General features: G+C 59.1%; 1 protein-coding gene across 5 annotated transcripts in view; it reads right to left on the reverse strand.

The window, feature by feature from the left end:
• Nucleotides 1–14,418, reverse strand: part of ACTN4 (actinin alpha 4) — a 67,582-nt gene continuing 53,164 nt past the window's right edge. For 2 of the 5 annotated variants that reach the window (XM_015589211.1, XM_015589209.2), the window contains exons 9-21: nt 13,707–13,799; nt 12,053–12,283; nt 11,372–11,519; nt 8,094–8,244; nt 5,735–5,843; nt 5,460–5,600; nt 5,204–5,386; nt 4,974–5,108; nt 3,883–4,062; nt 2,978–3,124; nt 1,739–1,804; nt 956–1,114; nt 1–858 (exon numbers count right to left, since the gene is read on the reverse strand). In XM_015589211.1, the coding sequence (XP_015444697.1) occupies nt 700–858; nt 956–1,114; nt 1,739–1,804; nt 2,978–3,124; nt 3,883–4,062; nt 4,974–5,108; nt 5,204–5,386; nt 5,460–5,600; nt 5,735–5,843; nt 8,094–8,244; nt 11,372–11,519; nt 12,053–12,283; nt 13,707–13,799 (1,902 nt within the window). In that variant the 3' untranslated portion in view covers nt 1–699. Of the gene's footprint in view, nt 859–955; nt 1,115–1,738; nt 1,805–2,095; nt 2,177–2,977; nt 3,125–3,882; nt 4,063–4,973; nt 5,109–5,203; nt 5,387–5,459; nt 5,601–5,734; nt 5,844–8,093; nt 8,245–11,371; nt 11,520–12,052; nt 12,284–13,706; nt 13,800–14,418 lie in introns of all 5 variants that reach the window. The other 3 variants (XM_025046668.1, XM_006911707.3, XM_015589210.1) reach the window with 2 other exon arrangements.

The following is a 14,418-nucleotide window of genomic DNA, read 5'->3' on the forward strand; positions in this document are numbered from 1 at the left end:
TGTTTGTTTGTTTGGTCCTTAGAAAATCAGACTCAGGTCCAGACAAAGCAAAGTGGGGGTTGGTTGGGGGCAGGGGCAAAAGGCTGGTCTGCCCAACCCTAGTCCTCTGCTGCAGGAAAGGCGGGCAGCACCCCCTCATCTCTGGACACTTACAAAGGAAGGAGGGGGGGAGGGGGCAGGGAGCGGGTGGGGTCCTCTTTCCTGTTGGGTAGCTGTGGCGCCCCCTGCTGGGCCCATCTCAGGTGCGGGTGGTTCCTGGACAAGGCACGTAGGGCTTTGGCCTGGATGTGGGAGGCTTTGAAGGGACCTCAGGAGCAAAGGAAGGGGCGGGGTGTGGAGGGCGTTCCTAGAGCTCAGAGGGGACCTGTTTTGCTGTGGGGATCCACCGTCCCCTCCACATAGTTAAAAAACAAAACAATATATATATTTACCAAACCAGAAATGCTGACCCCGAAAGTCTCCCATCCCCCTAGCCATGGGGAGGGGGAGAGAACCTCCTGGCCAACCAGAGAGAGAGGAGAGAGCCGGCCCCAGCCCCTCCCTGCCCACCCCGCCCACCCCAGGAAGGACTGACAGAGTGCTTTGCATAGATACAGAGTCGGAGGAACGGACCAGAGAGGGCCCCAGCTGGGGAGGGGGGCAGAGGGGCTCCACCAGCCCCTTCTGGAGGCTGTGAGGAGGGGAGTCGGGTCGGGGACCTCACAGGTCACTCTCGCCGTACAGGGCTGTGGAGAAGGACTTGTAGTCGAGGGCACCCGGCGCGGCGTCGGGCCCCTGGTACGGCGCCATGCGGGCGATGCAATACTCGGCCTGGTCCGGAGGCAGCTCTCTCCGCAGCTCCTCGGCCGTGATGAAGTTCTGGGGGCGGCAGGGCAGCACTCTGGGCCACCTGCACCCCACACTGGTCCCCCAGCCCCTCCCTACCAGCCCAGCTGCTCGGAGGTATCTGGCTTACCTTGTCCCCAGCCAGGACCTTGAAGGAGGCGATGACCTGGTCAGCTGTGTCTGTGTCAGTGGTCTCCCTGGACATGAAGTCGATGAAGGCTTGGAAGGTCACAAGGCCGCTGTGGTTGGGGTCAACCACGCTCATGATTCGGTTGAACTCAGCGTCGCCCTGTGAGGCAGGAGTGGGGTAGGGGACAGGCAGCTTTTGAGTGGGGTAGGGTGGCTGGGCACAGCGGGCAGAACCAAGCCTGGAGGGCAGGGCCTGACCCCAGCATACATGCTGTGTCATCAGCCTGTCTCCAAGGGTCTTGGCTCCCTGGGCTGACTGCCCCATGTGCCCCAAACTGGGGACGGGCCCCCTCTGCTCCTCCCCTCCCTTGTTTTTGGAAAGTGGGGAGTGGGGTGTAGATCAAACAGGTCTGCTGCTCCTCAGCCCTAGGCTCACAAGTCAGCTCTGGAGGATGGGGAAGAGAGAGAGAGAGAAAGAGAAAGGAAAGGGGGAGCCGGAGGACTGACCTCCTCTCTCCAGAGACTTCCAAGAAAAGAAGAGGGAGGCTCAGGGGGTCATCGGAGGGACCCCAGCCCAGCAGATGCAGCAGCAGGAGGCACGAGGGGCTGCACTGCTTTGGTGGAGGGGTGTCCCCGAGGACCTGGGAACTCTGGAGGGGAGTGGCACGAAGAGGAGGAGGGAGAGAAAGGGGGCGGGACAGGAGAGGCAGGGGGAGGGGAGGAGGGACAGGAAGGGGAGGCGGGGAGGAGCGGCACAGCAGCGAGGGAGGCGGAGGCTGCATACCAGGCTGTATCCTGTGGAGATAAGCAGAGCCCTGAAGTCATCGGAGTCCATGCTGCCTGTCTGCTTCTGCTCGAGGACGCAGGGACAGCAGAGGAGGCCAGGCCCAGAGTAGGCAAGAGGGGCCGCCCCATGTGCACAGCAGGGAAACAGGACAGTGGCAGGAGTGGGAGAGACAGAGGTGGCCCCGAGAGACCAGGTAAGGGGGAAGGTGTCCAGAGAGACACAGGGAGGGAGGAGGTAAGAGAGCCAGTGAGACGCACATACAACGGCAAGGGGCGGAATGGCGAGGGAGACGGAGGGGGGAGAGAGAGAGAAGAGCAGTTAATGCCATGGTCCACTGGGCCCAAGGGCGCGTACCTGCCGGTCATTCTCCACGTCGTAGCCCAGGCTGATGAGGCAGGCCTTGAACTCCTCTGGCCCCAGCGCCCCGCCGTGGTCCTGCCGGGCGTCAGAGGCAGGCGTGCAAGGGGCGGTGTGTGGAGACCAGGCCGGCGCAGAGGTGGGGAGAGGGGCCAGGGTCGCATGCGGAGGGTTGGGGGGAACACAGAGTTAGAGGTGACGTGGACAAGGTGATGGCCAAGAACAGCTAAGGCAGGTGGAAGGGCGTGGATGCCCTGCGGGGCAGTCAGAGGCCGCCTCTACCGTGATGGGAGTTGAGGACCGAGGACTAGGGCTTGGGGAAGGGGTGCGCCCCGCCTCCCGGCTTTAGGGCAGGAGAAGGGGACTGCACTCCCTCCTGCTTGGGACGTCAGGGTCCCTGCTTGACAGAGCAGGACTGAGGTTGCACAACCCTACCCACGGGCAGAAGGCAGGCCGACGACACGTCAGGCCCAGCGGGGTTGCCGGGGACTGGGGGACTCTGGCACTCAGACCCTTTTAAAGGGGCTGCCAGCCCAAACCTTAATTTTAAGAACAGTGTATGTGTGGGCCAGATGCACGGGCCAGGTCTCCAAACCCGGTGTGCTGGGGTTTCGTCTGTCCCAGGGTCTCATCAGCACACCCCCAGAGGCAGGACTTGGGACCCTTCCCCGACCTGAGGGAGAATGCTCATGCTGTGGGTCAGGGCGGTCACCTCTGTACCCCTTTCCCTGGCTAGGGCCCCGCCAGCCCCTGTGAGCAGCAGCTGATACTCAGCAACTGTGATGTGAAGAACTGACAGATGCAAAGACAGAGGGGATGGACGGTGACAGTGGCGGCAGTGGGAAGGGAAGACTCCGAGGGGCGGAGGGAGCTGCTCACCTTGTCGAAGTGGTTGAAGGAGGCCCGGAACTCCTGCATCTGTTCCTGGCTGATGCCCTTGGCGTCACGGGTGAGGATCTGGTTCTCGACCTCGTTGATGGTACGGGCGATGGTGGTGAGCAGCTGCTCCCAGCCCACACGGATGTGCTGGGGAAGGAGCCAGGGCGTGACTGTGGGCTGGATGTGTGTGTGGGGGGGTGCTGGGAACACCACCGCAGCTGAGGGTTCTGGGTTCTCCCCGCACGTCTGTGTGTGTGGCCTGGAGTCAGGCTTGCCCTGACTCTGTCTCCCAATTGCCAGTCAAGACCCATGCTCTTCTGTGTACCTCATCTGCACACAGGGACACAGGTGTGGCACCCCCCTGATGCCTCTGCCAACCAGTAGGGTTCATGCCATCTTAGTATATGTCCTGGTGATGAATGCAGCAGAGGGCCAGGGCCCGATACTTGCGCCAGAATCCACAGAGAAATTTTGCCAAGGTATGCTGGGCAATGTTTAACTGGTTTTGGGGGAAGGGGGACTCGTTTTCTTTTTTTTGTGGCATCCGTGGTATGCATGCTCTAAAGACTGTCAACATGGACGATATCAAGCTACCAACATGAGGGTGACCAGCCCTGACACCACAACCCGGCTGTGGAGAGCCGGTGCACACAGACTCCAGTACACGCTGCCTCGATCTGTGTCCCTAAGCTAGCACCAACTGCTGAGGCCACCGTGGGGCAGGTGCTGCCGTCCCTGCTCTCCCAGGAGTGTGTCCTGAGACGGGCGCCGTCATGGTGGCGGGAAAGCTGTAAACATGCTGACCTAGCCTTTCAGTCAGAGCGAGAGGAGGAAGAGCTGCACGGGGCTCCTCGCGCTCGTGGCGGGGAACGCAGGGCGTGGGGCTCCGGCGGGGCGCGGCATACCTCCATGGTGTAGTTGGTGTGCTTGTTGTCGAAGATGAGGGCCTCCTGGATGAGCTGGTGCTGCTGCTCCAGCAGGTCCAGGTTCGGCTTGTAGTCCACAATGCTGCGCTCGTACTGCTTCAGGTGGCTCAGCTGGTCCTCCAGGGTCCCGTTCATCTCGATGGAGATGCGCCCGATCTCCTGCACAGAAGGCGAGTGCCACTGGTGGGGGTCTGGTGGACCCTCGGCCTTTGCTCAGGGGTGCCCCTCCTAGGTCTGTGGCTTGCTGTCCCCTCCAGTGCTGCCCTCTAGTGAAAAAGCAGCCACACTGCAGAGTTTCTGTGCCAAGCGCAAGGCATGCCTAACCTCACTGCATCCTTGACTCGCTGTGACAGACCCTGTCTGCAGATGTGGCAACGAGGCCCAAGAGAGCCGCCTCTCACAGTAAGAGACACTCAGGCTTGGCTGACTCCAGAGCCTGTGGGTCGTGGGCACAGACACCCCCGTGCCTTGGTTCCCACAGTGGCCTTGCTGTGTAGCCGGCACCGAGCCGAGGCCACCTTGCCTACACCACCCCCAGGCTACTGTTTCAGCATGTGCCTGGCATGTAGTGAGCACTCGCTAAGTGGTGGCCAGAGTCACAACTGGCATCATTACAAGCCTTTCTGTCACGGGGTCACGAGGGTCACTGTGAGCACACTGTGAGGGTCCGAGCTCAGAATATCCTGGTCACAGCTACGCGACAGGGCTCACATCAGGGCTGGTGCCGAGTAGCGCGCGACACACGAAAGCATTTATCGAGGGAATGAAATAACTGTTTCACCCCCATTTTAGAGACAAGAAAACTGAGGTGCAAAGTTAAACCCGGCCTGAATTCGTGATCATGTTAAGGGTGGAGACGAAACTGGAACCCACCTCGACCTGACTCCTTAGCCAGGCAGCCCTCTGGGTGGTGCTGCCATTTCCACCCATATCATGTTATCCACCCTCTTAGTCCCACCGGGCCGGTGAAAGCTGGGCCCCACTTTCCCCCAGGGGCTGGAGGCCTCCTGCTCACTGGGGGTCCTTCCCACTCGGCCCTGAGCACAGCGGGGCTGTGCGATGGCCCTCACCTCCATCTTGGTCTGGATCCAGGGCCCCACAATGTTGGCCTGGCTGGCGAACTGGCGGCGGAGGTGCTCGTTGGACTGCTGCTTGCTCTGCTCCTCCAGGAGGGCGTGGTCCCGCTTAGGCACCAGTTGCTGTACCTGGGGGAGGGGACGGATCAAGAACAGTCAGGGTGGCGGTCAACCTCACCTGGCCGGCCATGCCCCGCCCCAACCTGCCAACGGGCACTGCCCACCTTCTCCCACTTGGAGTTGATAATCTGGGGGGTGACGGTGGTGTAGGGGTTGCTGCCTGAGAGTTTGATGTGGTTGCTCTCGGCGATCCTCTGGGCCTCCTTGTGGATGGCCAGAATGGCCTCCCGTTCCCTGTCGGCATCCGGCAGCGTTGACTTGAACTGGTTGTGGGCGGAGATCAGGCCCTGGGGGAAGAGAAGGGGTGAGGGGCAGCCCGGCCCCCAGGAGGCCCCGCAAGAGGGGTGGGTGGGGGCGGACCTCGATCTCCTCGATGGTGTGGACAATGAACATGTCCTGGAGATCCTCCATGGCACTCTCCATCCAGTTGTTGAAGGGAGCTGCCCGCTTGGCGTATTCCAGATGCAGCTGGTCAATGGTCTCCAGCTGCTTCTCCGTTTTCTGGCATGGATAGGGAGGGACAGGGACAGATGAGGGAGATCAGTCAGCGAGCAGGAGGGGGTGGATGGTGGGAGGGGTCCGGGGGCCCTGAGGGGTCAGAGAATGTCCTCAGGGACAGAGTGGCCCTTGCTCACCTCTAAAGCTTCCCTGCGACTGTGGGTCAGAGAGCCAAGGGCGTCCCACTGGTCGCAAATCTTCTGGCACCGGGTGTTGACATTATGGGAGTCATAGTAATCCAGCTCACTGTGGGCAGGGTGGAGAGCGGTGAGACGCAGCAGGGGGCAGTCAAGGGTGTGCCTGGACCCACTTATCCCCAGGTGTCCCAGGCCCTGGTGCCAGGGGACAGACATCAATGTTGAAGGCTATCAGTCATCCATTACCCCTTTGGCCCATGGCCTCTGGGTAGGAGGAATTCGAGAGGTGGGGTGGGGGGAGGGCACGGCAGAGAGCAGGGGCTTCCTCCCGCCCGCTCACTTCATGACCTGCTCTGCTACAGCAGGCTCACTGGGGGCCCCCAGCAAGCCTGCGGGTGGACTGCCTTTCCCAGAAAGACGACTAGCAGAGGGCAGGTAGAGCACAGGCCCTGGGGCCCAGCTCCCCCGTCTGAATTCTGGTGGCACCATTTTGTATTTGTGTGGCCCCGGCCCGGGGCAAGGGACACCCTACTATGGAGACCTGTTGTCTCCTGTGAAGTTGTGGTGGGTTACTGCAGAGAGCGAGTCACCTGGTGCCTGTGCTGAGAGCAGTCCTTGACACCCAGCAGGTAGAAGTAGCAACCGCTACTCATTAAAGATGATGTATGTATTTCAATAGGTATTAAGAAAAAATAGATAATTAGCCTGCAATCTCATTCTCAGCAACTAATAATATATTTAAAAGATCCGTGAGCTGATTAGGGTATAAGTATTATTACTGGAATGACCAAGGTTTGGGAAACACCAGGCTGATACAGGAGCTCCTGGCTCCAGCCCGCACACGCCCCCCGTCTCTCCACGCCCCCGCATCAGCCGCAGGACTGGTTTCCTGTGGTCCGGACACTTAGATACTCTCAGCAGCAGGGCTCTAGGGAGTTGGTGTGCAGCCAAAAGCTTGGGGGCCTGGTGAGGGGTGGGGGGGAGACAAGGCTGAGAAAGGGAGCAAGGCTGTCCCAGAGGGCTAGGTGGCCTGGGTTCCACTTCTGTCCTGATCACCTCCCAGCTGTGTGACCTTGGGTGAGGCCCTTGGCTTCTGTGGACCTCGGTTTCCCCTCTGTATTGGGGGGAGAGGGGACACCAACGTTTAACGCTACCAGGCGTCCATGCTGGGGGTTAAACGAGTTGGCACAGGCAGAGTGCTGAGTGCTCTGTGGGTTTTTGTCAGTGTCATTAACAACTCTCACCCAGGATGTCCCTCCAGGCTTGTCCTGGCTGGCCCCTTGGTCCTGACTTATCTTTGGGGAAAGCAACAACACCCTACACAGTCCCCTTTTCTCTCCTCCAGGGCTACTGTCCAGAAAGCTGCTTCGGGGTCCGCCTACTCCCTGGCTTCGGGTGATGGGTTCCACACGGCTGTTCCCCAGTGCCTGAGAAGTGGCTGGCCTAGGGTCTGGTCCAAGTCTGTTGCTTAGCAGCTTCCAGGGGCTCGCCTGTCAACTAGGGAACCTACCCATGTACCACTCCCACAACCCCTGCAGACATCTGCGCCTGTCACCTCGTCCTGGGCATGCTGAGTGCAGGGGCTACATCCTAAGAGAGACTGCAAGACACAAAGGGGCGCCTCCAACAGGGGTGCAGTGTTCCCAGTACTGTGAAGGCCCCATGGTACTTCTGCCTCTGGGTGAGCACAAGGCGACCCCCCGGCCCAAGCAACTGGGCAACGTAGAGGGAGGGGGTCAGGGGGGAAACCGGCCCTCCCTGGCGCGGGGCACAGGGCTCTGCCAGGCAACATGCCGGGTCCCCCTGCAGGAATAAGCAGAACTCTTGGGATGGCTGTGGCGGGGTTGGGGTGTCTGTGGAAACAGCAGTACTAGCCAAGGATCCCATTTTTGAGCAGATGGTTATTTTGGGAGACCTGCCACTCCTTCAGGACCTGTGGATTTTCCATGAAGTAAAGGCCTGGGCCTCCCATTCCCTGGATCCTCCCTGCTGCTGGCCGTCGCCTGGTGGAATAAGGCCCCCATTCACTGGCTCTGGAGGTTCAGTGTACTAACTGTGTGCACAAGTTTATCTGACTTGGGCAGGGAAGGGAGGGCAAAGAACACGGCTGGCTGGAAGCTCTTACAATAGTGTATTCTGAGCAGCGTAGGGAAGGGAACAATGGGCTCTCTGTGCACCCTGCAGTTCAGTTCGTGGGGGTGGGGGTGCAGGCCGGCTGCCCGCCCTATCCGGCCAGTGATCTCCGTGTGGCAGGCAAGGAGGTGGAATCCAGGGGGAGCCAGGCCTTGGGTGCCGCCTCCCACTGCTCTGGAGTGCTGGAGGGGAAGCGGGTGACGGGACACCGCGAGCCCACACTTACTTGAGCTCCTGCGCTATAGCTGCGATCTGCTCCACGCGGTCCTGATGTGCGGCCAAGTCGCTCTCGAAGGCCTCGTGCTTTCGGATGAGGGCTTTGATGTCTGACAGGGTGGCGGTCTCATAGTCCCGGTGCTTCAGCATGGCTTCCTTCCCTGGGGGCGGGGCAGCGGGCAGGAGGCACTTAGAGAACAGCACAGCAGGAGTCCACCAGAGGCCTATCTAACCATCGGGAGGGGAATGGGGCAGACCCCACATCCTGCCTAGCTGACAACGGTGCCGTGAAAGCTAGAAACTTCTGGAACATTTTCCCTAGCCCTTTCCAGGGATCTCTGAGCCCAACCAAGTCCTGGATGGAGCTGGAAGACACTGTGGGCATGAGCCAAATATCCCAATTCAAACTGTGTTCTAAACTCAGTGTCCTTTAGCGGCAGATGACCACGAGAGCTGGATCGTGGACACCATGTGCGAAGAGCCTTGAGCCTTGATCTGGAGAAGTGGCTGGGGTGCAGCCCATGCCTCAGCAGGTAGGAGAAACGGAAGTGTTCCAGTCAGGTTCTTCCGGGAGCCCACCCTCTGCTGCCCCCTGGCGTTTGGGGTGGTGGTCCGATAAACATCTGCTGGCCCTGCACCTTCCAAAGGGCTTCTCGCGGGCAGTGAGGCAGGCGGAAAGGGAGCAACACTGTTATTAGTTCTGGAGCCTGCCTAATTACATGCCCCAGGCCAGAAGCTCAAGTCAGCCCTGTAAGCATAGTAAGGTAGTGCAGAAATGAGGGAAAAAGCCAGCCTGGAAAGGAATGCTACTTCAGGTAAAGCCACCTCGGGCTGCCCCTGGAATGGTAGCTCAGAGACTCCCCTCCCCCTCCCGCAGGCTTGTGGTCAAAGCAATAGCTGCCCTCCCAGTGCAGTGGGGTGGCGCAGTCTCTCCTGGCCTGTTCCCTCATCTGTGAAATGGGGCCAACACTAGCACCTAGTCCACAGTCTCTGTGAGGTGGTGTTTGAGAAGGGTAGGCACAGAGCCAGTCACCCCAAGGACAGGGCTGGGCACTGGCAGGCAGGAGACAGCGGCTTGGGAGACTGACTCGGCTGGCCCTGCCCCCCTGGCCCTGGGGTAGGAGGCTCAGCCACAAAGGCAAGCTTGCAATTCCCTCCTCTCAAGGGCGGGAACCTAAAATAGCATGTTACCACTCCTCTGCCTCAGCAGCGTCCCCGCAAGGGCTGGCAAGGGGCGCTGGGAGGAGGGGGCCACAGGCACCCTGGACACGGGCCTCAGGGCAGTCACAGAAGTGGTGCAAGGCTCGTTTCTGTTTTTTCCCCAGATGACCCAAGACCATCTGAGAAGCATCCACATGGACCCGCAGCCCTGAAGGCCGTGGGGGATGGTAAGAAGCCAGGAGGCTGGTCTGTCCACCTGTTTTGCATTGGTTTTACAGAGGCTTCAGGTCTTCCGAATGAGTGAGCAGGCCTGCCTGGGGGCTCCGAGCTGACTCAGTCACAGAACCAAATGCCAAAGCGCGCCTGCGCACCTGCTTGGAGGAGGCTGGGTGAGGCATGGGTGGGGCAGGGACTTGTGGAGGCCGCCCTGGAGCAAGGTTGGGCCGACTTCTAAACACTTTCACATGAAGGCCAGCCCGAGTCATTCCCAGGGAAGGAGCTCCAGGGGGGCCATCGCACCCCCACCCTCAGACCCCAGAAGATCACCTTCCCAGGGCTTCCTAGAGCTCCAGGCAAACGACGGAAATGCTGATAACACAGGCTGGGAGACCCCAGAGGGAAATGCAGAGGGTGATGCCCAGAGCCTGTGGAGGCATGACAGTGACGGGGAAAGGTGTAGTCAAAGCGCAGGACACAGGTGCTATGAATCCACTTGAGTGCACAAGGGCCCTCCGATGCGAGAAATGCCAAACTCTGATGGCCTGGGAGGTCCCTGGGCAGGGACCTTACCCACCTGGGAAAATACTGTCTGTGTACAGGGAAGAGGTTCAAGAGGTGTTTGTGGAATGAATGAAGGAACAAATGAAGTAAATGCCAACACCGCCTCCTCCTGGTGGGAAGTGAAGCCACGGGCACCATTTCTGTAAGGCATCCCTGGCCCAGGCCTCTTCCTTGCCTCACCTCCCGGCTTCTCCCCCCGCATTCTAATCCTGACAGAGGCTGCGTTAGAGGCGGCCCTGGATCTGGCAGCTACTGCTGGAGAACAGCCGGCCTGAGCTACTGTGAGGAGGGCATTAGTGGGGCTGCAGCCAGGGACACGGTGACATGGGCCCAGGTCTGCAGTTCACACAGAGCTGTGTGTTCCCATGCTAGCAGGGGTGCGGCATCTGGGTAGGTCTCAGCATCTGGCCAGCGGTGGGGCGGCCTGACAAATAGCTGGCAGGGGGGCACTGGAGAATCCCCCAGAGGCTGAGTGAGGATCTCACGGTGAAATGTGGGTGTGGGAAGGATAAAAACCACCCTGAGCAATGCAAGAAAGTGTGAAATCAGCTGGGCAGACTGGTAGCAGGAGGGTAGAGATAGAGTTGGGAAGGAAGTGGGGGGGCGCGGGGGCGGCGGGAGGCCTGTGAGGTGGCTTGGCTTTCCCAGGCACTGGCCGTTTCCTGAGGCTTTCGGGCCCCTCGTATCTGGAATCCCACCCATGGTGTGGGTCCTGACCCAGGGCCAGGGACGTGATGGGATTCCACATCCCAAGCCAAGGGAACAGGCAGCTGCAGGGCTGCCGAGATGCAGGAGGCACCGCTGCCCTTCTGGGAGAAGCCATCCCACAGAGGGCCAGGCCCCTAGGAAAGAGGCTCTGCACCTTGTCTTTCAGGACTGTGCTCAGGAGCCCAGGCCCACCCAGCAGCGGGGCTCCTCAGGGTGAGGCCCCCGGTCACAGACGGTGTGGAAGGGGGAAGGCAGGCTGTCTGTATGCAGGCTGCTGGGTGGGAGAGCCCGCCCCCCACCCCGCCCCACCCTGGTGTGGGAGACATGGCACTGCGGACGGGGACAGGGGTCACTTCCTGATAGACCTGGATGGGGCTCAGCTGCATTCCTGGATGGCCGGTCTCTGCTGACTCAGGAAGGGCCCCCTTGTAAGTAATCAATGAGGCCAGAGCAGAGGCAACAGGAGGACCAGGCCTCAAACTGCTTCTTGCTGCCTGGGGTTGGATAAACCTAGAGCAGCATTTCTGACATGCATGCCCCCGAGCAGCAGGAAAGGGGAAGTCGTGTGGTATGTGTGTGTGCGCACGTGCGTGTGCTTCTGAGGGACAGGAACGGAACAAAAGAGCTGAGAGGACATACCATCAGTCCAGGCCTCATGGATGGAGGCCTTCTGCCGGAACTTCTCTGCCAGGTGGTCGAGCCGCTCCAGCCTGCGAATCTCATTCAGCAGCCACTCCTCGTAGCCCTTCTCGGCCTGCTCCAGGTGCTGCCAGCAGTTGTTGATGTCCTGCAGTGGGAGGGGATGAGAGGGCAAGGCTATCCCAGGGGCTGGGGTACCCAGTGGGATGATGCCTCCCTGAGGAACATTGATGGGAGGGCAGCAGAAATGGGCTGGATCACATCTACCCCCGCTTTGCTATATCCTTGTGCCCAGAGAGGGCCCAGCACGTAGCAGATGAAAGTAAGTTCTTTGAATTAAGTGAAAGAATGAATGTGTACAAGGAGCATATTGTCCCTCCCTGAGAGGCATGGCTATCTAGGGTTCCAAATTCAAATACTTCCACACAAACTATCTGTGGTTTGAGGATGGGTGTGAAACTGTAGGGAATGATAAGGAGATGGTGGTAAAGTGTCAACTGTATCCCCACCCAACCTCTGTACCCCAAAGGCTGTGCACTTTAGTTAAGAAAGACTATGCTGGCCAATAATAAGTCTAGGGGAAGTCTGGAGACTGCAGCCCCACAGGTGGCAGGCTGGGCTCAGAAGCTAGGCTGTGCCTCCTGGGCCCTGACCGCTTAGGCTCCAGAGCCCGGCCCTCACCGAGACCATCCTGCCCTCAGAGGGCATGAAGGCGGGTCGGTTGCTGAGGCGAAGCTTGGTCTGCAGCGTGTTGAAGTTGATCTCCAGCTGGCATTTCTCCTGCACCTTGGGAGGCTTATGGACACGCCGGTAGTCACGGAAGTCCTCCAGCTTTTGCTGCATCTCTTGGATGGTCTTTTGGGGCACGCGATCTTCCAGCCAGGGGATGGTGCGCCGGATCCACTCCAGGAGCTGCGGGCCCACAAAAAGCCACGTGGCCTTTGCAGGGGGTCCTCAGAGTGCCGACAGGGCCACCCCCAATTCACATGCCCACGGGATTTGGATCTTTGAAGGTCCCATATTGGGGATCACCCCTGCTCCCCAGCCCAACTTCTCCACGATTCCTATTGGGATCCCACAGCAGGGAATTCTGGGAACATGTGCCCCTTAGAACCACTGTGCTGTTCTCTGGTTACTTCCTGTTCGTGCTTTTGCTCTCGGTCTTCCTTTTCCTCAGGTGTAAGCAGGGGCCCTCCTTGGGGGGTCTCCCCCATCACGCCCCACCACGTGGCCCCACTGCCACCATCGCCACTGAGCGGAGCACTATCTGCGAGTCTCACTGCTTCCATGTTCACTGTCAGTGCCTGGCTCACTAGGGGGCAGCCAGCACCACGCTCAGGGCCTGGGACATTAAAAAACTAGGAAGTCTGGAAAAGAAGGTGACATGTTTTTATGAGCTACTCATGTCTTTGATGGGGTGAGGACAAGGTACAAACAAGCAAACTAAACATTCTAGGACAATCCCAGGAGAGCAGAAACGCTCAGGAGTGATTCCCAGTGACGACCTCTGGTAAAATGAGAAAACCAAGGACAAGGGTATCCTTGTGTGTCTCCATCTTGATAAATGGTGCCAACTGCCCTTTCTTGGGAAGGACTAGGATTCTAAGATAGATAAATGTTTAACCTTTTCTTGGTGTTAGAAATAATGGTGGTGGTAACAGATGGCAGCCTTTTCTTTTTAAATACCCCCTTAACTCGGCAAAATAAAAAGCTGGTCACCGTTAAGTTGGCTGCTAAAGACTTTTCCAAGCTTTCCTGGTCCATGAAATCTCAGAGTCTGGGAACCACTGTCTGGAAGAGCAGTTGAATTACTACCCTTTGGGAACTTAAATGTTTTTATTTTTTTTAGTATGAAAACTTTTGAGAGGATCCAGAAGAGCTGTGATGTGCTGAACACCCACACTCCCAGCAGGCGTTTCGCGCTGGGCTCTGGGGCGGGGGTGCCTGGGTTTGAGCCCCACTCTCTGCCCTACCAGCTGTGGGAAAGTGGACCTGTGCCTGAACTTCCTGGGCCTCCGTTTCCTCACCTGGAAATGGGGGTGACACATACTTCCACCTCACAGGGCTACTGTGGAGAGGGCAGACCCCAGAAGCCAGCTAGCATGGTGACATACCAGTTTGACCCTTAGCCTTGTGAAACTAACCCAAAAGGTCATATACTGGCTTGGACAAACTCCAGAGTCTGTAACCTTACCATCTTTTCTAGAAAATCTCACTGCCATATCTGCTCTCCCTTTCTGCAAGAGCCACAGACCTTTGGCCAAGGGTAACAAAGATGACCAGAGCTTTCAGCCCCGGCGGGGTCACCAGGGCTGGGGGTGAGTGGTGCACTTACGTCACTGGCCAGCCTCTCATAATCTTCCATCAGGTGTTCATTCTCCTGATTGACAGCCAGCACCTTGCAGATCCGGTTGGCTGCAGTCTCAGCCTGGGGCGGGGAAAGTACAGTCAGGGCTGCCTGGGGGCCAGTAACCCTCCCTCCTGACAGGCATGTCCCGTGAAAGCTGGCTCATCCATGGCCCACACAGAAGTCCCCGAGGAGGGATGGAGAGGAAGCGTAGCTCCAGTGAGATGGCGCCCTGTGTGCCTGTGTTCCGACAGCCCTTGCCATATCTCCACAGCTCACTGCTCAGGCTCCTGCCCAGATAGCCAGGCCCCTAGGCTATCTGGTCCTGGCCCCTGCAGGTGCTGAGGTGGGGTTGGGGAGCCCTCCCACGGTGGGGAAAATGAATTAACAGACTAGTGGCCCACCAAGAGGAGGGTTGGGTGGGGTCCTCCAGCAGGCCAAGCCTTGGGTGGTAAGGCAGGCTGCAGGGAGGCGGAGCATCAGAGCTGTGGGGCGGGCAGAGGGAGGAAACGCTGGTGTCCCCGGAGAAGCCTGGTGGTTGGGGCATAGGCAGAGCAAGCTGGGACACTTCCTATTCTTCCCTGTGGAGGGGCTTGACAGCTCACTGGGCAGAATGAGGCTAGGGCTCCAAAGAGCAGGGCCCACGGGAAACAGGGACTAGTCTCTGCCCCAAACTACAGGACAGTGTCCTGCCTTGTCC

The sequence above is a fragment of the Pteropus alecto genome, unplaced genomic scaffold, assembly GCF_000325575.1.
Source record: "Pteropus alecto unplaced genomic scaffold, ASM32557v1 scaffold314, whole genome shotgun sequence".
NCBI classification, from domain to species: domain Eukaryota; kingdom Metazoa; phylum Chordata; class Mammalia; order Chiroptera; family Pteropodidae; genus Pteropus; species Pteropus alecto.